We start from the raw sequence: 23,764 nt of genomic DNA, 5'->3' as shown, positions 1-23,764 counted from the left end.
GACTCTGGGGTGCAAGACAAAGCTGACACGCATGACATTGTGCACATGACATTGCTGGCGTGTGTGTGGGAGCCCCGGGGCTGGTACAGCTCATGGGTTTCCCTCCTTATTCCCTCCCTGTGGAGATTGTGAAGCCTCGTTTCTCCATGCCTCCATTTACCTGTCCTTTAAGAAAACCCGTGGCCTTGCTTTTCACAGCTGCAGGCTGCCGGCAGGAGGAGAGCGTGACGCGCTGTGCGGGTCCGTGCTCGCGTCTGTCACATCCACAGATGCTTTTATGGGGTCAGCTCCGAACTGCTGAGCCTCCCACTTGGTAGCACTGCCCGTCATGCTCATTTGCTGGCAGCGCTAATAAGGGAGAGCGCCGAATGAGAGCTTTGGGCTAAGGGACCTTGGCATACTGACCCCCAGCACCCCGGCACCCCTCTCTTAACTCTCTCTGCCATGCCCAGCTCCCCATCCCCTGCCACGTACCGCTGCAGACGCGGGCACAGCAAAGCCAGCGCTGTTCCCAGCGCCATCGGAGCCGCCTCGGTGACTCAGCAGCCGTGCTGAAAGCTCCCTTGTTTATTTAAACGGCTGCTCCCGCTCGGCTGAGCATCCCCTGCAGCGATGCTGCTGCTGCTGCAGCTCTGCGAGGACGAGAGCAGCACCCCAAGCCCCCCGCTTTGCTCCAACTGTGATGGCTTTGAGTAGCTGGGCGCTTAGCCCTGCGCTGCAGCTCTGCGCCGCCGGCCCTGCCTGCTCCTGGGAGATGCTGCACGTGGCTGGAGCAGGTACCGTCCCCTCTTCTCTTCTCCGTGGGGTTCTGGGATGCGTCTCCCAGCTGCTGGTGATGCTGTCAGTGTCATCTTTCTTTGCTTTGCACCGCTGAGGCTGTGGGGCTGTTGGGCTGGGTGCTGGACAAATCTGTGATGGTAGCCTGGCCAGAAGGGTTGTTTCTTGCCGTGGCATTGGGTTGTGGTGCTATGAGGGTTTGGGAGCATCCCATGTAGAGCAAGCACTGAGCTGATTTCAGTGCTGGTGCTGGGACTAGACTTGGGATTTTTGCTCTCTGCTGAGCACTCGGAAGGGGAAAAGATTCTGTCTTCTTAAAGCTCTGCGCTGCTTTTCTTCTAGTTAAAGATTTAGGGTCTCCCTGTCTGTGCATGTATTTGTCTGGGTCAAAGCTGACAGGGCAGAGGTTTGGGACAGAAAAGTTTTGCTTGGTTTGAAGCAAATAGAGTTAAGAGAGACCCTTTCATTGCCTGGCTTCAGTGAGCTCAGCCCTCTTATTAGACATCAGAGAGCCTCACGTGGAGGAGCTGTGGTGGGATCTCCCCACCAGTGTCCCAACATAGCTTTGGAACAGCAAGGCGCCTGCCTTCTTCACCCAAACCACGCTCATCCTCCTCCTGCTGCTCTGTCCTTACGTGAGGCTGTAAAACCTCATGCTTCTGGAAGAAGAGGTCATGTGAGGTGAGAGGGAAGGCATTAGATTTAATTACGCAATTATTATTGATGGATTCCCGCTGTGTCTGCTCTTCAGCTTCATTCATCGAAAGAGGGTGGCAGGATGGGGAAGTGGCTGGGCTCTTTGCTTCCCTCCCAGGGCTGGGGATGGGAATGTGCATTCAGCCTGAAAAATACCCTAAAGTCCCATTGCTGGAGATGAGATAATTACTGCTGAGGCTGCAGGGGGTAGAGGGGACCCAGCTCCTTGGCTAATGGGATTGTTTATGGGGAAATTTTCCAGCTATTTTGCAGGGAGAGCTGGCGCCCACTGAGGATGGGGCATACACCCAGCAAGGCAAGTATTGTCGTGCTGCCTCAGCTATTCTGGGCGAAGGGGATTTCTTAAGAGGATTCAGGAAATCATCATGTGCTCGTTTGCGTGAATAGCAAACGAGTATTTATTAAGAGTCCAGATTGAAGGTACTTTGGGAAAAAAGCAAAATCGATCAAAGGCAGCTGGAAGAAAGCAGGGGGAGGGAGAGCGGCAGGTGTGGGGACTTGGAAATAAAATACAGAATAGTGGGGAGCTACAGAGGGATTTGCAGGGAGAGTGCAAGAGGTGGAAGAGCAAGTAAGCACACTGCAGGAAGCGAGTGCTGCCAGCACTGGGAGCCTTTGTCCCCATCCTTTTTCTTCTCAGCAGCAGTTGCTAAAAAGCTGCCCTGAATTACTCAACTTCCCTGGGCTTGCTAAGGCTGGTGGTGCTTTGGGGGTGGCTGACACCGGCCTCCTCTTCGTGTGACATCTGGTGCACCCCAAAAAGATCATCTGGGTGACTTCAGCTGCATGCGATAACCACTGGCTCACACCCCTAGTTCTGGGTGGCTCCACCTCAAGATGTCCCTGTCTGCTGAGCACTGCGTTCTTGGGTTGTTGTAAGGTGGCATTCTGCAGCACACAGGTCACAACTGTCCTTCAACCCCTGTGGGGCACCAAGTGACTTGTACACAGGAGGACAGTCGAAGGTGTTGTTCAACAGCTCAGCTTTGGGGCTGCAAACAGTAAAATGCATTTTCCTTTCACAGCCTCGAATAAGATATCCTGTCTTCCTTTTCTCTCTTGCTTTCTCCAGTGCTGTCTTTATCCCTTCTGGCTCCATGGGGCGCACTGCATGAATAGTATTTCCTTGGCTGAGTTGTTGAAGCAAAAAGCTCTCGTTCTGAGAACCCACAGAAGATGATCTTGTGAGGTACAGAGGCCCAGACTTAGGGGAACTTTGTACATCTGGGGGCTGCTTTCTTGAGTGAGAGAAGCAGATAACCCTGCGGTCCTACATCAAGTGGTGCTGGTCTCTAGCCAATTCCCTGCCTCTCAGCTGTGGTTTTCTTCCTGGTTTCTTTTTTGGCTGCAAATCTCAGGCTTGTCATCAGCTTGATACCCTGCGCTCTTCCACGTGTTGCAATTTGGTGCCGCCAATTCCAGGCATATATTTTTCACCGAGATCATCTCCATGCAGGGCTTTGCCCTGGAGCTGAGGATTTTGTCCCCACTGACCAGCTGCCTCCTCTCTCCAGGTGTGTGTGGCTGCTGTGGTGCCCTGCGTCCCCGCTACAAAAGACTTGTTGACAACATCTTCCCTGAGGACCCAGAGGTAAGTGAGGTGCTGCTTCACCCTCCAAAGCATCTGTGCTCCACTGGGCTATGACACTCCTACATCTTGGATTCATAAAATCATAGAATCCCAGAATGGCTTGGATCAGAGATCATCCAGCACTAGCTCCCTGCTGTGGGCTGGTTGCTAGCCACTGGATCAGGCTGCCCAAAGCCCTGTCTGGCCTGGCCTTGAGCACTTCCAGGGATAGAGCACCCACAGCTTCTCTGGGCAGCTTGTGCCAGGGCTCCACCGCCCTCTGAGTAAAGAATTTTGTGACCTGCCCAAAGTTCCGGGGAGGGAGGCAATACTTTGACTTCATAAGACCATGTGGAAGGTTGGATTTTCCTTTGAATCCTGTTTGTCAGGGGAAATATAGAAGCATCTCCTCTGTCTTTCCATGCCATGATGGCTGGCTTCCTTTCCCAAAGGTGCTGGTGCGGATGCTGAGTGCAGGTGGATGGGGACTGGACTTCATGGCAGTCTCTCTTTGCAGGATAAGGAAGGCAGCTTCTAAGAGAGAGGTCCTCTTGAGGCTTCAGCCAGGCTTTTGAGCTGTTTATGCTGTCAGGATGCAGGAAAGCTGGTGCCTTGCTTGCTGCCTCACTGAACAGGAGACAGAGGGATGCCCAAGGGCTGCCAGCTGCTCCTGGAGCATCCCAAATCTAGCCTCTTTGTATCCATTTCACAGCTGAGATCCTAAGGCAGTGGCAGAGGAGCTCATGGCTCTCCTGACTGAGGGCAGCGGGGCTGGGATTGCCCAGGAAGGCGATGAGTGCCTGTTTTGTTGTGGAGCTGACAGCAAGGTTGAACAAAGCTGCAGGGGGATTAGGCCTGGTGGTTTGTTTGGTCTCAAGAGACCAGAGGTGCTGCTGTCCCTGTCAGCTGCTGTCCCCAAGTGGTGGGGGGGCATTGGCCTAGGGGTTTGTATTGTGTTTATGGTGTGTGATTTCCACCACTGCTTTCAGCCGTAACAGGTCAGAGAACACTAAGCTGGGGCCAAATGCAATCCTCATTAGCATTCCCTGGTGTACAAGATGTGGGGAAGTGCAGGGAGGTGGCTGGGGTGCTCCAGGCATCTGACATCACTGCCATGGTTTGCTGCAAAGATGCTCCTGATGCTTGCTTGCTCTGGTTGTGAGGCCTTGACACCCTGCATTGCTTTCTTTCAGGATGGGTTGGTGAAGACCAACATGGAAAAGCTGACGTTCTACGCCCTGTCTGCCCCAGAGAAGCTGGATCGCATCGGTGCCTACCTCTCTGAGCGGCTTATCAGAGACGTGAGCCGGCACCGATATGGGTAAGGGCTGGGAGATTGTTTCAGCCACTTCAGTTACTGGCATAAAGATGGGCCACTGGACAGGAGCAGAGGCCCAGGCAAGAGGGGCATGTGGAGTCCCTAGCTCATAGGATGCTCTAGGGTCTCCTGAAGCCACTAGCGTGCTGCATAGAGACCTGAGTGTGTCCTGCCTCCAAAAGATGTGTGGAAGGATGCAGGAATGTGCAAACCCTTTGCAAAATTGCAAGGGACCAGGCAAGCTGGTAGTTGCATAGCATTTCCCTGGCATTGTTCTGTCTGTGCTCAAGGGATCTGTGTGTGTGTAGGATTTGTCCCCAGCTGCCATGGTGAGGAGCCTGTAGCATCCTGCTGGCCATTAAAAACCCACAGTGGCTCTTTTAGAGCTGTAAGTCTGACTAGACATGAACAAACAGCTAGTTGGAGTGGCTGTGTATGTGGCTCACTAGGTGTTACTCAGGACAGGTTTGGGTGTGCTGTACCCCGTGCACATCTCTGTTGAGCTATAATGTGGGACTAGGGGTGAGGGCAGAGTGGAGACTCCCTTCATCTTTCCTCCCTGCAAGGCTTTGCTGTGTTTACTGTGGGGAGAGCAGTGCCTGCCTGGAAACAGCTGACTGCCCTGGTTAGAAACACTGGGGGAGCACACGAGGGCTCCTTCCCTTTGAAATAGCTCCTAGATTGATTCTTGTTGTCCCCTGAACAAAGCCACAGCAGACAAACACGGCTCAGCTTTGTGGTGCGAACTTCAGCCTGCCTTTTATCCTGGGGGAAGAGAAGCCAGCAGCCTGCCTGAGAAGTGTTGAAGTTGGAAAACCTTCAAAGCCACGCACGCATCACCCGTCATCAGGAGTGACAGGACATTCAAAGCTATGCCTGATGTTCTGCTGTTAACAGGCTCTGCTTGCTATCTTAGGAAAAAAAAAAGGTTTTCAAAGACTTTTGATGTCTAATGGCAAGCTTTGGCAGGGGGGATATATTCCATCCCCATCTGCTTGTGCATATAGGCATTTAATTGGGTTGAAGCGCAGGCTAATTTTCAAAGCCTAACTTTGAAATGCCTGAAATAGGTTTGGATAAACTTTTTATTATAGCCCAACGTCAGCAGCAGGGCTCGCCCCACTGCAAGACACCAGAGCAGGGCTCTGAAGGAGCAGCTGAGCTCATGGGTGCCTGCCTGTCTTCTGCATTTGGGGTGAAGATAGGATTGATTTCAGGCCTGCTGGGTGTTGTCCTTTTATTACCTTTTGTTACTAAGGGAGAAAGTGTTTGAGTTTGCAGCATGGCAGCAAGCCTGCTGCCAGAGTTCAAGAAGCTCTCAGAAAGGTGGATGGAATTTTGGGTCATCCTGTGTGGAGTCCAGAGTCAGATTTGACAATGCTTGTGGGTCCCTTCCAGTCTGGGATGTTCTGTGGTTCCCAAGTGCCCCTTTTCCCTTTTGGAATCCTTGTTCCCTATGAGAAAGGAACTTGATGCTTCATGCTGGTTTTTTTTTGTTGTTGTTGTTATCTCTTCATACCTTTTTTTCCCTCTGGGCCAGTTTTAACCCACTTTGACAGATGGTTAGGAACTTCATGGATCCAGGCTGCTTTTTCACAGTGTCTAGAAGAGCTGTAATGGTGCCTGAAGGTTTGAATGCCATAAGACACCAAAGAATCTTCTTAAGAATAAAACCAGTTTGATCCCTTTTCCCTGGAAATGGTGAAGTCTTGCTGTTGTTACCAGCTGGAACTTGGAAGTTTAGGGCTTATCCTTTCCCTTGAGAGAGTTGTTTTCCTCTCTAGCTGCCCTTCAATGTGCAGGCAGGGCTGATGGGCAGCTCCTGCCTGCCTTGCTGTCATGAGCTTGCTGCGTTGAGCTGCTTTGCTGCTTTAAGGTTTCACCCTTCAGCACAAGCTGGTAGCTGCTGCAGCTCTGGCTATGGCAAGGAGTTGGAGCGTGAAATTGAGGTTAAAGGACAATTTGTGCTTGATACAAAGAAGTCTGTGCTCGCCACCTCTTGCTACCTTGGCTGTGGCAGGAGGTCTGAGCTTGATTCTAGCAGCTGTGATACAAAGATACGGAGTCGAAGGGAGGTGGTAAGGAGCTATGAAGTTTGATTTCCTCTCAGTGTATTGGCATTGGATCTGTATCATGTGTTTGGGTACCTCACGGATCATGCAAGAGGAGCTGGAGCTGTGAGTCTGAAATCACAACTTTTTATGAATGCATTTTGGGAACCTCTGACTGGAATAAACGCTTACTCATGGCACTTGGAGGTCAGGGTTTCCTTCTCTGCTGGGTTTTGTGCACAGAGGGGACAACCAGCAGCTCAACGTCCATGTGGTCATAGCATGAGGCTGCCACATTGTTCGTGAGGAAATGCTGCAGGACCAGCCTGCAAACAGCAGACATCCCCAGAGCTGCTCTGAGCAACCAATCCAATTTGTCTTGGAAACATGAAGTGACACCCGACAAATTCCACAATAGCTGTGTAATCAGTCGCCATCTCCATAATGGGCACCCGAGTGAAATTTATCACTGGGCATGAGCTTTTCCAGCTTCCTCTGGAGACACAAGTGTGGCAGGAATGATTTAATAAATAGCCTGGAAGACACGCTGTGACAGCTTGCAGAGAAGCCAGCTGCTGGAAGGAGGTCTGCAGTGAGCTGTAACCAACTTAGCCTGGTCAGGAGGGATGGCAATAGGAATGTGCTGTGCTCAGAAATACCCCCTGAATGTCCCAGGAACCTGTTGTGAGGATATCCTCTCTTTGGGCTTGGTTCTGGGCTTCTCTCGTCCCTGTGTAGCACTCACAGCCAAGACTGGGTGACCAAGAGCTCCATCCCTGGAAGAAAGATGGGAGTAAGACATGGATTGCCAACTTCTGCTGAAGGAAACACTGCTCACCCAAGGAACTTCTGCAGTGATGCGAGTATACCTATGCTGGTGTAGCCTACTTTGTCCCAGCACTCCCTCACAGGGCAAAAAGACTAGCTCAGGGCAAGGGAAGCCCACAGGAGACACGGGAAGTAATGCAAAGTGTTGCTGTCAGCCCTAGTCCTTGGGCAGCTTAGTCTTCCTTAGAAGGCAGGTTACTGGCAGCATCCACCGCCATCTAAAAATCTCACAAGGCTATTTAGGATGTAGATTTTTTTGCTGTTGGGTTGGCCAGGGCAGGAGGTTTGCATTAGGCTGGCTTTACTGGTGAGCACACGGGTGGTTTGGGAGCGGGGAGGAAGAGGGAGGGCTATGGGGCCATGCCCATATTGCTGTTGAGGAATGATCCTGGCTTCTGCCTTCTCCCAGGTATGTGTGCATTGCCATGGAAGCCCTGGACCAGCTCCTCATGGCCTGTCACTGCCAGAGCATCAACCTCTTTGTGGAGAGCTTCCTGAAGATGGTGGCAAAGCTGCTGGAGTCAGAGAAGCCCAACCTACAGATCCTGGGGACCAACTCAGTGAGTAGCAGTGCAGGGGAGGTTAACAGCACCCTGCTAACCTGGTCCTTTGCCTTCTGCATTGCTTGTCATCCTGCATCTGCATGTTGTTGGGGCAGGAATCCCCAGTGGGAAAGGACGGGGAGTGGTTGCAGGTAAGGATTTAAGATGTTCCCTCTGTGCCTCCTGCCACGCGTGAGGTGTCTGAGCCCTTAGCTGTGCTGTGTGCTGTTTCTCCTGTTTGCTGTTTGGGGCTAGTTGCTAGTCTGTGATCTCTACTGCCATGCTCTCCTGCTCTTGAATTCATCTTTTCCTAAACAATCTACAGGACATGGCGGGCTGTCAGCAGTTTCACACAATAGACCAACTTAGGAGGTGATCCCTGTGGATTTTAGGAGCTCTTAATGCTCATAAAAGGGCTGGCTTAATCAGAGCTGTAACTTGCAATAAATGGCTTAGCCGGACCAGGAGTGCATCAGTCACAGTTATAAAATGAGGGGAAAAAGAGAAGCATGAATGAACGACATGACATCCTCGTGGCTTCCAAACTGCTGACCCTGGCTTGCTTGTGTACTACCTTTCTGCTGGCGAGACAGCTTGCTCTTTGCTGGCTTTTACTGGGGGGACTGGGTGTACCTGACACCTGGTCTTCCAAGGGCTCTGACAGCACCCAGAAGCTTGGCTTGTGCGAGCAGCATCTGTTCTCCCTGCTTTTAAAGGTTGAAGTGGAGCTGATTGTCCTTTGGGCAGGAGGGTGGGCTAGGCAGATGCTCTTTCGAGTGCCTGGGAAAAGCAAGGAGAGCTCAGCCCTAAGCTTTCATTTTGTGCTGTGTGTGTATTAGTTCTTGATAGCACCTCCTGGACAGGCAGCACTGGGTCCCGCTGTGCTCTTCTCCTCCAGGAGCCAGCACAGTTCCAGGCACTTGGCTATAAATACCTCTGAAGCAGGGACAGCGAAGTGGAGACCTTTCACAACCCCTTGTGCCTGGCAGCTCATTGCTCCCAGCTGAAAGCGATGTGAGCTGCCCATCAGCAAACCTATTAATCCTCAGCTCTTGGAGAAGCAGGAGGACTGATAACTTGGTGAAAACCAACTGCCTGTGGCCTACAGCAGCTTGCTGGATCATTTTGGCATGATGACAATGACAGTGGTGATGTTGTAAGCTCCAGGTACGCTGCAGGGACTACGTGTGAAAGCCCCATGTGATGGGAGCAGGATCTTCGAGCAACACCCTCATCCCTCTGTGCCTAAGCATGACCTGAGCTCTGTGGAGATGTGAGAGGTGCTACTTGCTGTCCAAGCCTTTTGATATGTTCTAGAGCCACCTGAATCCAGCCCAGCAGCAAGCAGCTGGCTCTCTTGCTAAGAGAGCCCCCCGTGCTGTAGTGCAACTCTGCCTTTGAATGTATGCAGTATCTCCTTGATCATCCTCTAAGCCCTTGCTGCAGGGTCTCATGATGCCCAGCAGAGGCTTCAGTTTTGAAGTCAAAGAGAGGAGATTTCAGGTTAGAGGTTAGGGGGAAATTTTTGACCTGGAGTGGGGAGGTGCTGGCACAGACTGCCCAGAGAGGTTGTGGATGCCCCATCCCTGGAAGTGCTCAAGGCCAGGTTGGGTGCAGCCTGAACTTTTAGGTGGCAACCAGCCCACAGCAGGGGGTTGGAGCTGGGTGGACTTTAAGGTCCCTTCCAACCCAAGCCATTTTGGGATTCAGGGTGCCAACCCCGACAAACATCCTCGAGCAGGAGGAACTGTGTTTCCTTAGTGTGGTTTTCACTGTGGTCAGCAATCGGTGGTGGATGTTGTAATGAGGAGTCCAGACTGGGAATGATGGTTTAGTGGCTTTGTCTTTCTTTTTCTGGAGCGTGGTGGTGTTCAGAGGGCAAATAGCACTGAAACCTTGTGGGCTTTTGTAGAGAAGTGAGTAATGATAATGAGACACTTCTTCCTGTATCTGCTAATGAGGAATGTGCCTTAGGCTTGTGCTTAATTAGAGGGTGCTGTCTCAAGCAGTCTTCACAATAACGGAGCTGATGGCAAAGGCGGGAGGAGGTTGTTTATAGAAATCTGCTCCAAGTGAGTCATTCTCACGGCGTGAAATCTCTCCTTGGACACATCTCACTCCTTGCAGGGATGTGTGGCTCCGTGCTGTATGGGGCTGATTCCCAGGGCCTGGGCTGCCCGGCCACAGTGCTGGAGGCAGCGGGTGGCAGCGAAAATCCAGCGTCCTGTCATCATATAATCCCCGGGGTGAACATATGGAGCGGCAGCTTAAATCCACTTTGTTTTCTCATCCTTGTTAGGAGGCTGCTGGGCAATCTCCCTGCTTTGGGTAGGAACCATCTAATTTCCAGCTCAATGTCATTCATGTTTTATTTTTTCCTCAAACCGGCGTTGATCTTTCATTTAAGCAGCTCTTCCCCCTCCTTGATGTTCCTCTTCTGATGTATTTATGTCTGATATATTTATAGATGGCAGCGTTATCCCTTCCCAGCCGTTGTTTGGTATCTCTGGGGTAGATGCACTCCTTGCATTTCTCCCGTGCTTGCTCCCTGCTCATCCCAGCTGCGTTTTGGTTGCAACTTGTCGGCTTCAATCATGGGAGCCTGAGCCCAGCCCAGCACCCCTTCAAACCACAGCAGAAATAAAATCACAAAACCGTAGAGTAGCTTGAGTTGGAAGGGATCTTAAAGCCTGTCCAGCCCCAACCCTTCCATGGGCTGGTTGCCCCCCACTAGATCAGGCTGCCCAGGGCCACATCCAGCCTGATGTTGGGCACCCCCGGGGATGGTGCATCCACAGCTTCCTTGGGCAGCAGTGCCAGGGCCTCACCGCCCTCTGAATGAAACATTTCCTCCTGACATCTATCCTAAATCTCCCATCTTTTCATTTAAAACCATTCCCCCTTATCCCAACACTATCTGCCTGTGTAAAAAGGCAGTCTTCTCTTGTTTATAAGCTCCCTTTAAGTACTGGAAGGCAACAAGGAGGTCTGCTCAGAGCCAAATCCTCCAGATTGAACAAGCCTAGCTGCCTCAGCCTGTCTTTGTAAGAGAGCTGCTCCAGCCCCCTGATATAGTGCTATATTTCAGTGTTTTCAATTGTCTTGTTGATGAGAGAGAGGTCACGAAGCCACGGAGCAGCTTTTTTACCTGGGATGCATTGCCACACTTTGTGTGAAATCTGTTGCTGAGAATGAGATCCGTTCTCTGAAGGTTTGCTGCCTTCTTTCCTGCCAGCCCAGCAGTCTGCCAGCCCTGGGTCTTTTCTGTGTGTGTCTGGAGCTGCTTTTTTTGCCACGGGGCACAGGTTGGCAATGGGACCAGGGTGGGCATCTCCCACATGGCAAAGCACCCTTGTAGGAGCAGCCAAGTCTTAGAAAAATGCAGTAGTCTGTGAGAAAGCGTCAGAGTTCTGAAAGTGTCAGGACATGCTGGCGGAGTGAGGAGGCATCGAGGCTCAGTTCTCTCTGTTCTCAGCTGCTTTTTGCAAGCTTTGGCCCTGCCACAGGCTTCAGGATGAGAATGGACACGGAGAGGGCATCTGCTTGCAGCTGGCAGATGTGAACGCTGTGCCACTTGTGGTGTCACCAGGCGGGGTGGCACCATGCAGAGACATCTGTCCCCCGAGGACAGAGATGTGTGGGGCTCGCTGTGCCTGGCAGCTGCCTGGGAACGCTGCCAGCCACCTCTGTCCAAGGCGTGCCATTTCCTTCCTTTATTTTGTGACTCTTCTCAGCCATGGGGTACTTGGGGCTGCTTTCCCAGGAGCTGCTGTGAAGAGCCCCGTTACTGCTCCTCGCTCTACATCCCGCCCTCGCCTCCGGCTGCACGTGGAGTTGCCATGAGCTAAAAAAAAAAAAAAACACTTTGTGCTCTGCCTGGTACAGAGGTTTCTTATGTAACAGCCCTGCATTTTTCTGGTGAGTAAGAGGAGTTGATCAGTCAGAGCTGGTCCCTGTGCTCTGGGAACAGTTCCTGGCAGGGCTGATCCATCTCCTTCACTCATACAGAGCCAGCCTTTGCAGCTGACGTTATTAATAGCCTTGTACAGTGAGTGCATGCTGATTGCAGTGCCTGTCCCTCAGTGCCAAGTGGCATGCTGGGATGGGTAAGCTGGCTTTGCTGGCTGCAGAGGCACCGGTGGGCCTTCTACCTGCTGTCCAGCAGCAAATGTGGAAAGCAAGAAGAGAGGAAAGCCTGCCCATAGGGTCAGAGTGAGGAAGGAGATGCTATGTGGCGTGGCGATAAGCACCCTGGCAGATGCTACATGGACAGATAACTCCTTGGTGATAAGTTAGATCCTCCCAGCTGGAGGATGAACCCAGCAGTCCTAAAACCCTGGCTCAGAGCCTTTGTGCTGCCCTGGACAGCTTGCTTCAACGGTATGGGATTGCTCAGTGCAACTGCAGAGCTTTGTGTTGTGCCGCTGGAAGTGACTGGCACCAGCATCACACTGTAATGCAGCATCTCTGTCTGGCAGAAGGGGTCCTCCATGCAGTGTGAGCACGAGCCCATAGCAGGAGACATCCTGCTTGGAGGACAGGTAGGTGTGTGCAGCTGAATCCTCCACCTCTGCTGTCGGGTCAGGGCTTGGATGTTTCCCAAGGGCTCCATTGTGTTTCTTGGCCGATTTCCTATCCTGGTAGAGGGTATTTTTAGTGAGCAGCTTCTGAGCTTGAATATAGTGGCATTGTTCTCTTGGTGTTGCTGTTAGTAATTGGGGTGGTTTGGGGGATTGCTTGAACGGGGAGTATCCTCTCCCTTCCTTGTGTGCCTCTGCAAGTGACCTCAGCTTTCCCAGCCTGCTGATGTGGGTGCAGGACGGGAGCACAAAAGCAACCAGCAGATTTTACTGCTCAGATCTCTGCTAGCAGCTTCTTATGACATGTACGAAGTAGGAGGATAAAGCACGAAGACTTGGTGGCACAGTTCTTGTCTCAGGCCAAAGGTAAACCTCATCCATTCCCTGCACCAGTTGCTGTTGCATGAATAAAGCCTCTATCCATGCTTTCTCTGCGTGTTCAAGCCTTGGATTTTGTGGCCACTCTTGTGCTATAGATGTTTTATTTATTTTTCCCCTGTCTGCGTGACTAGATGAACCAAGGTCTCCCCTTCCAGCCTGACCCTTTGTTCCTGTCTCTTTATGAATAAGTTTCTGACTTCAGAAGAAAGCTTGAAAACATGGCTGTCCTTTCCACCTCCTTAACTTTCTCCTTGAAAGCTGAACAGCAAAGGTCAGGTCTGTTGGTGAGCTGGCTTTTCTGGCAGGCTCTGCGCCTGTTGGCATGGCCAAGCTGGAAGGGAGTGACAGGACCTTGGGTTGCCAGTGTTGCAAGCCAGATCTGTTAAGAACCCACTCACACTTTGTTTCTTCAATGTCATTTCCAGGGCCATTGTCACTTCTGGAGCTGCATTTGGGAAATGTCACCCTGACTACACGTCAGCCTGCTGCAGCAGAGCCCTGTATTACGCTGCCAAAGCCTGCGAATGTTTGCGGATTTAGAGAGGAATTTTAAGAGTTTGTTGTGCCCTCTGTGCTGACCCTCTGTTTCTTCTCTCCCAGTTTGTGAAGTTTGCCAACATCGAGGAGGACACCCCATCTTATCACCGCAGCTATGACTTCTTTGTCTCCCGCTTCAGTGAGATGTGCCACTCTAGCCACGATGACCTGGAGATCCGGACAAAGTGAGTGCCACAAGTGAATGCCAGCAGCAGCCTTCCTGGCCTTGCTGGCACTGCAGATGTGCTGGGGTGGGGGCTTTCCCTGTCTTTCCAGCCTTTGTCTTTCCTGGAGAAGTGCCTACTTTTGGGGGCAGGTTGGATGCAGGCTGCAGGGACCGGTTACTTTTCCTGTGATGGAGATGTGCAGTGACTACCTGTATACGCTCAGGTTTAAAAATGGCCACTCCTCTGTACCCTCCCTTATTTTCCAAACATTAAGTCCTGCTCACTGTATGGGAGGATGAAACAGAGGCATAGAAAATGCAGTGCAGCACATTTCCAGCTTCTAGTGCTGTGTGGGTTATTGTGTGCGGCATTAAATGTGCGTGAGAAAAGATGGTTTGCATTTTTATCCTGATGGCAGGGCCAGCTCTGTTCAGGCTGATGGCAGGACAAGGGGTAAATGTGTTCTTGGACACAGCACACTTCAAACTTCTTGTCTTTGGGCAAAACATGGGCAGACAACACCTGCAGCCTGCCCATCACTGAGCTGCCGCTGCATCTTTAAGCATTCTTCACCTTTGCTGCAAGGCTGCATCCCACACAAGCAAGAGCTCAGAGTGGGAGGCAAGGAAATGATCCTGGTGCCAAAAGGAGTGATGATGGTGGGAAGAAGCCCACTATTAGAATCAGTATTGACTCAAAAACCTCCTCCTGTAGCTGAGATCTGTTATTTTCCACACTGAAGGGTGGCTGCATCTCTAGACAGTGCTGAGGACCGACTTGCTGTGCTGTGATGGGAAATGTACCCCGAGAGGATTAATTATGACTAAAGCAGACAGATTAATGTTGTTTACTGCTGCCAAAGCAAGATCTTTTGGTGATGTATTTAAACAGACCCAGCACTTGGAATGGCCCTGTTCATCCCTGTGGGGCACTGACAGTACAGTATGGTAACACCCATGGCTCTTGCTGGGAACCTGTGCACAGGAGGTGACTGCTGCCAGAGACAACTGTGATGCGAGGCAGCACTTCAGCACAGCCTGTTGGTGCTGTTCCTAGAGCTGCAGTGCCAGGGGTCTGTTTCCTTACAGAGGGGTGAACCCATGAGGTTTTCCACTCGTCACGGGGGCTCCTGTCTGGGGAATTCCAGCCTCCTGTCACGGCTGCGGACTTGCAGGTAGCTTTTTTCCTTAATAAGGAAGTGATGCAGATGGCTCATCATTTCCACTTGACTTTTAGGGCATCAGTGGCACTGGCTAAGTTGTGTTGAAGGCCAGAAGAGAGAAATTCTGTCACTTCTGTAATTAAAAAGGAGGGCACTGCTTTCCTGTGACCTTGGTCCTGCTCAGTGGTCATTCCTCAAGAACTGTGTCTCAATCACATTATTGCCTGCAACAAAATTGGAAAATTGCCTGCAGAAAAAACCCACCCTGTTAAGGGAGAGACCTCAGAGCAAGTTATTTAATGTATTTATTTCTGAAGATAAGCACACACTATCTTTCTCAGGCACCACCTATCGGTGTGGAGAGGCTGGTTTCAGAACTGCGAATCCTGCTGTGCACAGAGATTTTTACTGATGACTTTGTTGTTGATTAGAGCAGAGTCAGGATCTTTGGACACTGAAAAGACAAAGGTGTCAAACTGCATCTAGGTTTCCTTGGTATCCAGCATCCCTGGGGACACAGCTTAGCAGCGTGGCTGCTAGGAACAGAGGAAACAGCAAAACCACCCGTGATGCTGGAGCCCATACCAACCCTTTGGAGAGGCTAGGCTTGCTAGTGCCACCTCTCAATGTTGGTTAGCATGTGGCTGCAGCTTGCCTGGGGCTCTCCCAGCAAAGACGGTGGACGGAAGCCGGCTGCTGCTGCCAGAACAATTTAAGCTGGTTCAGAGCCTTTCCTGCTTGTGTCTGTCGCTTTGCAGGAAGCTGAGTCTCAGTGGGATGCAAAGTGGAATGATTGCTCTGGGGCACACCAGGACAGGTCTTGGGGCATCGTCTGTGAGAGCCCCTCCAAGAGCTCAGAAATAGGTGCCTTCTCTCCAACTTCTTTCACAATTTCACCCACCTGTATACGTGCGTGCAAATGTAATGTATAGAGATAAGTAACATTTTGGTGTTAATTTGTCCCCCAGGATCCGGATGTCTGGCATTAAAGGCCTGCAAGGGGTAGTGAGGAAGACGGTGAATGACGAACTTCAAGCCAACATCTGGGACCCACAGCACATGGACAAAATTGTGCCCTCGCTTCTCTTCAACTTACAGCACGTGGAGGAGACTGAAAGGTGAGTGCTTGCTGCTGCTGTGACCCACGTGCTCTGCCAACAGCTTCAGGGCCTCAGGGCTGCTTTCAGACAGGTTTTGCAGGGGAGAGACACTGTGTTGTGCCTGCACCTCATGAGAAAAAGGCTGTGGATAGTCAGAGAAACCCTGCAAGAGTCCTCCTTGAAGGATGGCGCAGATGGCAGGAGCTCTGCTTGTTATCCAGTGCTGTGAAGGTTATTTGCTCTCTTGGCCACTGCAGGGCAGTATGGCTTCTGTGAAGGAGAGAGCTCTCAGCACTGTCCCTGCAATTAAGCCATGCTCTCTTTGCAAAGGCTCTGAGCTGCCTGTTATACTGGGCTGACCCCTGCAAAGATTTCTGCTTAAATGCTGCCTATGCAATTAGTTTAAAGCGCAGCAAGAAGAATGAGAGAAGTTCAAATACAGCTTTGCTCTGTGTCCCTCCATTCTTCAAGCATAACCCCCTGCCAGCTGAATGCTTGAAAGGGAGTTGCTTAGCAGAGAAACATTTTGTGGAGAAACAGGCATGAATTCCTCCTGGGATTTTCCTTTTGAAGGCTAGGAGAGATGTGTCAGTCCTGGGAAGATCACTTTTGGCCAGTTACATTTCCCCTTTCTCTTGTAAACTGAAGCACTGAAGTGGAAAAAGCGTTTGCTATGTTTCTGCAATGCCAAACAGCCCAAGTGTGGAAAAGGGAGGGATGCCCCCTGGGGTGTGTGAGTTCGGGGTGCTGTGCTGTACCAGCTGCTTTGCTTGTCCTCCCTTGAGAAGATGTGTCTATGCTGGGAAGATGTTATGCCCCGCGTCCTCTCTGATAAGCGCTGAGCACCACAACCCTGAGACTGGAAGGAAGGACGTGAGGGCTGTTTCTGCTGCACGGCGCTTTGAATGGGGCTATTCTAGCACAACCCCCTCGCCTGTAATCCGTGCACCTGTGCTGCCCTCTGATCTGGCTCAAATCCAACCGCGCATTATCCCTGAGCTCTGCTGCGATGGAACCACCCCATCTGCCTGGCAGGGTGACATATGGCTGCTGTGGGGTGGCTGCAGGCTGTGTGAGGGGTAGCCCACGGCCCTGTGCAGCGGGAGGTACAGGCAGATGCCACAAACATTTAGCTCTGTCCCGCCCCAAATGGGCTCTGTGCCTCATCTCCCCCACTGCTGCAGCACGCTCAGCTCCACTCTCACCACCCTCCTCTGCTTTCACAGCCGCTCCCCCTCCCCACTGCAAGCTACTGAGAAGGAGAAGGAGAGTCCCACGGAGCTGGCAGAGAGGTGTCTGCGGGAGCTGCTGGGCCGGGCGGCGTACGGCAACATCAAGAACGCCATCACACCTGTCCTCATGTAAGTTATGCATCCTTCGGTTTTGGCACAAGGGCACCAAGGCACAGAGAAACAACCAACATGGGTCAGAGCTGGGGTGAAGGCAAGGGCTCTTCTGGCTGCCCTCGGCATGGTGCTGAAGGTAGGAACTGGGTTTCAGCTCTCGTTTTTGGAGGAAGATGGCTTTGGATAGGTACCTGTCACTGAGAAAAGTCACCTCAGAGAGCAGTTTGTAGCCCTGCTCTCACATGCAGCATTTACTGCATTTTGCTCCTGGCTGTCCCTGCTCTTGATGCTGGTTTGCACCGCTGCATTGTGTGGGGAACGCAGTTATCGTCTCCTCTGTTTCCATCTCTTCCCCAGCCATCTGGATAACCACTCGCTCTGGGAGCCGAAGATCTTTGCCACCCGCTGCTTCAGGATCATCATGTACTCAATCCAGGTGGGAAGCTGGTGGGATTTCTGGCCCTTGGAACCGTCTGGGGACACATGTGCATGCCTGGGAGCACCCGAGTCTGCCTCTGTGGCTGGGCTGAGTCAGAGCAGCTACTGCATTGCTGCATCCTGGCAGCACCGATCTGAGCACTTACAATGGGCTTGGCCCTTAAGCATGTCCCAGAATGGGCACCATCAAGATGCATGGCAGTGTGGGCTGGGGGCCTTAAATATCTGATGCACCTTAGCCTCTCTGCCTGACAGCTGTGCATGGTTTAGCATGCTGTGCAAGGAGCCTGTGTCTCAGCTCTGGGAGCAATTGCTTCCCTCTCAGCAGAAAGCAAAGCCTTGCTGAATCAGATGGGCTAGCAATGTGCTGTGAAACACTCAAAGGAAGCAGCTGGACTTTGGTGAAAAGCTGCCTGTTTCCAGATTACTGCTGTGGAAATCAACCCAACCTCCCTCCCTATTCCTGCAGAAAAGGAGAGGCACTGTTTGGGGTTAAAAATGCCCTAGGCAAACCAGGTATCATGACAGTGCCTGCCGCCCGGTATCTCCGTCCTTTGATAGAAACAGATCTGTCAGACTCTTCACTGGGAGCTCTGGCCACAAAATGCAGTTTCGTTAATCCCCAAGTGGCCCATTCTCTTTCTCTCTGTGTGGGATGCTGCATGCTGTCAGGCATGGTGCTGCCTTCCTACCCTGCTCCCACTTTGCTGGAGCAGCCCTCGGACTTCTCCCAATGTGATTTTAATTCACTTTTGGATTCAGCCAAGTCATAGCTTGGAGAAGCAATATAACGACAAGCAGATTGCCATCCCCCACTTCGATTTCATGTTTCTAATCCCGTAAACTGCCTAAAACCCTTTATAGCACTACTAGATTTTATAAAATCCTGTTAATGCATATTGGAGGTGTAGGGTCACAATAACTCAGTAGGACCCTACTCCCTGAAATCCTTAGGATTAATCACTGCAGTTTCCTTAGGTCTCAACAGCTCTTTAGATCATGTTTTCCTGTGCAAATTGCTCCAAGCTCTTGCTCATTCTTGTAAAACAGACTTCCTCTGGGTGCCCTCTCTCATTTTGCATCTGGAGCTGTGTGGGAAAGAGCCAGGCAGGGGCTTGATACAGCTGGGCACGCGTCTCCGGTGGCTGTGTGTGTTACAGAAATGGATCATTGCTTCTTGCATGTGGCACCTGCACTGATATTCAGAATCTCCTTCCAGCCACAGCACTCCCATCTTGTGATCCAGCAGCTTCTTGGCCACCTGGATGCCAACAGCAAGAGCGCAGCCACCGTGCGTGCGGGCATTGTGGAGGTCCTCTCAGAAGCAGCGGTGATTGCAGCCTCCGGATCTGTTGGTAAGTGCATAGATCTGTCCTCCATCCATCCTGTCACCTTTTTATTTCAGCCACTAATGATTTGAGCTGAACTCTGGTGTGCATCCAGGTGTGAACTGATGCTGGGGGGATCTGCTCCGGAGCACCCAGGAGTGCTGGGGATCTGTTTGGTGCTGTTTCAGTGCACCCGAATGCAACACCCACGTTTGGCTGTCTGCGATGGGAGCTGCAACGCCCACATGCAGCTGCCTAAGTTTAGGCAGCTGTATGCAATGGAAGCCCTCACCTCCACGCAGGGGGGCAAAGGGATTTTCAGGGCTCTTTTTCTGGGGCTTGCTGTGAATGTGTTGAGCTAATGTTGCCACTGAAAGACCACTTCTCTCCTGTCTTGACTGGAGGAGCGGGGAGGGTTAAAACTCCACATCTGGCTTTCAGTCTGTTCACAGGGATAGTAGGAGGCATAAATGATACCACCCCTGGGGAAACTATAGGCTCCATCTCCTTGGGAAAAAATGCTGCTCTCCCCTGGCAATGCTCTCCCATCTCTCCCTTCTCATCATCCCAGGCCCCACGGTGCTGGAGGTGTTTAACACCTTGCTGAGGCAGCTGCGGCTCAGCATTGACTATGCGCTGACGGGGAGTTACAACTGCATCACCGGTGTCAGCACCAAGATCATCAAAGAGCATGAGGAGAGGATGTTCCAGGAGGCTGTCATTAAAACCATAGGTGAGGAGTCTCACAGTGCCTGCTGTAGGTGTGGGCTATGCTGGTGGGTGGCCTCTCATGTGGTAGGTTTCTGCCTCTGCATCTTAAGGTGATTCGGGGCAAAACAAAATTGCCCTCGTCCTAAAAGCAGTGCTGGGAGATGAGATTTATCCATTGCAGCATGTGGGTTATCAGCAGGTGGCTTTCCAACCCCGGCGATCCCAGCAGAGCTGCCATGTGGAGGCTGTTGTGCTTCTTCCAGGCTTGGACACCCTGAGGAAGGAAGGAGAGGAGAAGGAAAGGGCAGGTGTGAGCCTGCTCAAGTTGATGAGGATGGAGATGCACCCAACACAGGGTGTGGAGTCAGGGCTTGGCATCCCTGCCTCTCCTTGTCTGGGCCTAGGGCTGTTCCTTCCAGGAGGCATTTTGATGGCTCTTGAATCCCCTTTAGGGAAAGTTGCCTGCAGGTACTGGATCCAGCAAGGCTTTTCCCTGTCCCAGCCTGGCTGTGAGCCCAGCAGCTGGCTTGGAGCATGGTAGTACTGAATTCTTCCCAGGGTGGCATGGCCTGTGGGTGGTCACCATGCCTCACACACTGCCAGAGCACTCTTGTCCCCACAGGGTCCTTTGCCAGCACACTGCCCACTTACCAACAGTCTGAGGTGATGGCCTTCATCATGAACAAGGTGCCTCTACCATCCTCGCAGCAGTCCATTGAGGCTGGCAAAGCTGGGTGAGAACGGATGCTTTTCTCCCTCCTCTTCCTAACACTGCCCTGCTCTCCCTCCAGCTGTCCCATGCATCAAGGTAAAAGACTTTGAATGCAAGATGGAAAGTGCAGGGGAGCTCCTGAAACTGTTCCCACCTTGAGGTGGCCCTTGGGGGCAGGGTGAGACGTAAGGACAGGGTGGGATATGGGTACGTTATTAAAAAGGCTGGGCATCAAGAGCTTCCACCAAAGACCAAGGGAAGCTGAGCAACATGAGATCTTGGTCAAAAGGCTTTGCTGTGTGCTGCAAACATGATGACAAGGGCAAGGATTTGAGGCCCTTTAAAACACTGGTACACTAAAGTGTTTACAGCTACTGATGCTGCAATTGAACTTTGCTCTTCTTTGGGTTCCTGCTGAGAGATGGGGGTGAGAAGCTCAGTCCTGAGGCATCATCGAAAATTTAGCAGGGAAGAAGGAATAATATTTGGAGGAGTGACTTCAGATATGATGGTCGGGTCAGCAAGGTGGCTGCTGGCCGTGGCTTTTGAGAAGCTCATTTTTGGCTTTGTGGGGACCAGCAGCTCGTTGCTACCTCCTCACACTGTGTGTGGCCTCTCTGAGCTGCCTCCAAGCTTTTATTGACACTGAGTGGTAGGCGGTATATATAACCGGCTGTGGAGGAAGGGAGGGAAAGGAAAGCACCCAAACAACATAATTACTTGAGAAGTGTGGGAACAGAGTTTGAGAGCTATTTGGAGCGAGGGTATCAGCACTGAAACATGTAGGTAAGGAGCGAACAGATTTTCATGCTATATTTATTTTCAAAGTATGGCCAGGCTGTTCCCACTCATTTCTGATGGGAGAGACATGCTGCCTGATAGGGGACACGCTCTGCTCCTCACTGATGTGGGGGTGATTCCTGCTGTCCGTGTTCAGTTTTGTATCACATGGTGACAGACACATGGGGCTCCACATACTGTTCATCTAGGGCAGCTCTCCTTGCTGCAGAAGCAGGCTCATAGCCCTGGGATGCCAGTCTCCAACTGCTTCTCAGTGCTGGCTTGGCCACGCCATGATGTTTCTCACTGCTCCTTTACCAGCTCATGAGACTCCTCTGGGAGAGTTTTTTAAAACACATGAGATGATGTTTGCTCTGGATGTCCAGGTAGGAGTACCAGCAGTTAGCAGAGGAGCTGCAGCCTGCAGTTCAGCCTCTGGGGACTCTGCCACCTCAGTGTAGCTCAGTCCCTTGGCAGGGGTAGGCAGCTTAGGCAGTGTGTTGTGGGTGATGAGACAGCCTGGAAATACTTACAGAGCTCCACATGTCCCTTTCTTGCCATACAGGGTTAGAAAAGACTTATTTCAGGCAGTAGAGAATTCAAGATATTCTCTGTTTGCCTAAAAAAAGAAAAAATGCACATCCCTTGAAGTGGAGGCATAGTGTGTGGTGGCTTAGAAGAAGAGAGATGGGAATGATGCCCAGGAGGGCTTGTGCTTCATATAGCTAGTCTTCATCAGCTTAAAAGTGAGGGTCCCATGCAGAGCTGATGCCTGGCATCCTTTGGGAGTCACTGGTAGGATGAGCACCTTGTGCCTCCGTGGAGTTGCAAGTGTTGCCTTGTTTCTGGTACCTAAGCTGGGTTGAATTCTTTTACGTTCATCATTCCCTTATTGCTGGCTGTTAAATCTGGTGCTTGTTTCCTGAAGATGTTTACAGCTGTATGCTGTAATGGCTCAGGAAACGGGTCTTGCCCTTTCTGAGGCTTTCCTGTCCTTTGGGCATGGAAGGAGGATTGTTTTTGTTTTCACCTAGATTTTACTATTTGTTTCTTTTCTCCTTGGCAGGGAGAACCGAAATAGGCTGACACAGATCATGCTCCTCAAGTCCCTGCTACAGGTATGAACATGTCACTATCCCTGCAGCAGTGTCCAACCCCTGCAAGACCTGTGACCAAAGACACAGTTTGCAGGCAGCTGCTACCTGACCTGAGCTCAGGATCTCTCTCTCCTGGGGTGGTTTAGCAAGAGCTGAAACTGCACCTGGTTTTCTCTGCCCACATCCCCCGTTTCTTGGTGTGTTTTAACCCGAGTGATGCTGTCACCTTGCCTCCCTTTTTAATTGATGCTCACAGGTCTCCGTGGGCTTCCAGTGCAGTAACATGCTCACAGCACTTCCTAGCGCCTTCCTGGACAGGCTGCTCTCCGCAGCCCTCATGGAGGATGCTGAGATTCGCCTCTTTGTCCTTGAGATCCTCATCAGCTTCATTGATCGCCACGACAACCGGCAGAAGTTCTCTACCATCAGGTGTGTGCCTTGGGGTCCACAACAGGGCTGGGGCTGGCAGACCCCACAGAGCAGGCTCAGGAGGGAGGTTTGCCAGGCTGAGAGTGCCTGCAGACTTGGGGGCTACTGGCAGGATTATTATTAAATCTGGTACCAATCTTGGGGTGGTCTAATGCTGCAGATGAGCGGTCTCCTAGGAGCCAGATGGGTTTGGGGCATCTCTGAGAGGCTGTGCCCAGAGGGACATGGGACCACTCTGCTGAGGATAAGTGTGGTTAGGCAGACCGTGGTACCAGGAGGATGTGCAGGAGCAGTAACCTCCTCGAGTGGGTTCATCAACTGCATTGCATCCCCACAGACAGGCCTGCTGGGCACTGGCATTGCTGCGCTGCATTTAGCTAGCCTTACTCTGGAGAGGAATGAAGCTAAGTCGGAAGAAGGTGATGAATCCCACATGACAGTATCTCCATGGGGTTTGCTGTGGTCCTGCTAATCTACTCTGCATGCACGCTTCTTTGTCAGTTTACCTTTGTATTCCTGAGTGCAACCTTCTTGAAATCCTATAGTGATTTAGCTCTCTCGAATATCTGGATTGCTCAGATGGGTTCTAAAACCAACCTTCAGCTTCTTCCCTTGGTTCCTCCCAGCGCCTTGTTCCTGGCCAGCAGCTCTGCTGGCGTGTGGGGATTGCACATCCTTCCTCTGGTGTCTGAGTTTTCCCTTCCCCTTGGCCTTTCCTTGCAGCACCATCAGCGACATCTCAGTCCTGAAGCTGAAAGTGGAAAAATGCTCGCGCCAAGATACTGTCTTCATGAAGAAGGTAGTGTCAGAGTCTGGGTCAAGCTGTCCTCATGCACACCTGTGTGTGAACAGTGCCTCAGTTTCCCCAAGCTACACTGGAGGCATGGAGTGAGGCCACTGAACCTGGGGATGTCCCTGGGAAAGGACAGTGGGATTCAATCTGCATCAGTGCTTCCTTTGTAGACCCCAAAATCTGCTATTTGCCCCCAGGAAATGAGTACCTCATGATGTGCTAGTATCCCAAATGATGTGTATCAAGTGATTTTCAAAATTGCCTAATATTTAAAAAAAAAAAAAAAACACAAAATTTCCTCCCACCTTAAAATATTTTCTGTGCAAACTCCTCTGAAACTAATTTGAGGCCAAGAGAGAATCAGTTTATTCTGTTACACACCACAAAGCAGCCCCTGCAC

At 51.5% G+C, this 23,764-nt stretch overlaps 1 protein-coding gene across 10 annotated transcripts in view; it reads left to right on the top strand.

Moving 5' to 3' along the window:
* EFR3B (EFR3 homolog B) overlaps positions 1 to 23,764 on the top strand; it is a 45,411-nt gene that overhangs the window by 13,916 nt on the left and 7,731 nt on the right. For 7 of the 10 annotated variants that reach the window (XM_021390526.1, XM_021390527.1, XM_021390528.1 and 4 more), the window contains 13 exons: positions 3,009 to 3,085; positions 4,258 to 4,385; positions 7,671 to 7,821; positions 13,365 to 13,486; positions 15,599 to 15,748; positions 16,957 to 17,091; positions 17,434 to 17,512; positions 18,734 to 18,869; positions 19,414 to 19,575; positions 20,176 to 20,287; positions 22,112 to 22,163; positions 22,399 to 22,571; positions 23,295 to 23,370. In XM_021390526.1, the coding sequence (XP_021246201.1) occupies positions 3,009 to 3,085; positions 4,258 to 4,385; positions 7,671 to 7,821; positions 13,365 to 13,486; positions 15,599 to 15,748; positions 16,957 to 17,091; positions 17,434 to 17,512; positions 18,734 to 18,869; positions 19,414 to 19,575; positions 20,176 to 20,287; positions 22,112 to 22,163; positions 22,399 to 22,571; positions 23,295 to 23,370 (1,553 nt within the window). The other 3 variants (XM_021390525.1, XM_021390532.1, XM_021390533.1) reach the window with 3 other exon arrangements.

This window comes from Numida meleagris, chromosome 3 (genome assembly GCF_002078875.1).
Source record: "Numida meleagris isolate 19003 breed g44 Domestic line chromosome 3, NumMel1.0, whole genome shotgun sequence".
Lineage (NCBI taxonomy): Eukaryota > Metazoa > Chordata > Aves > Galliformes > Numididae > Numida > Numida meleagris.
The sequence above is the reverse complement of the archived record's forward strand: the minus strand, read 5'-3'. Positions and strand labels throughout refer to the sequence as shown.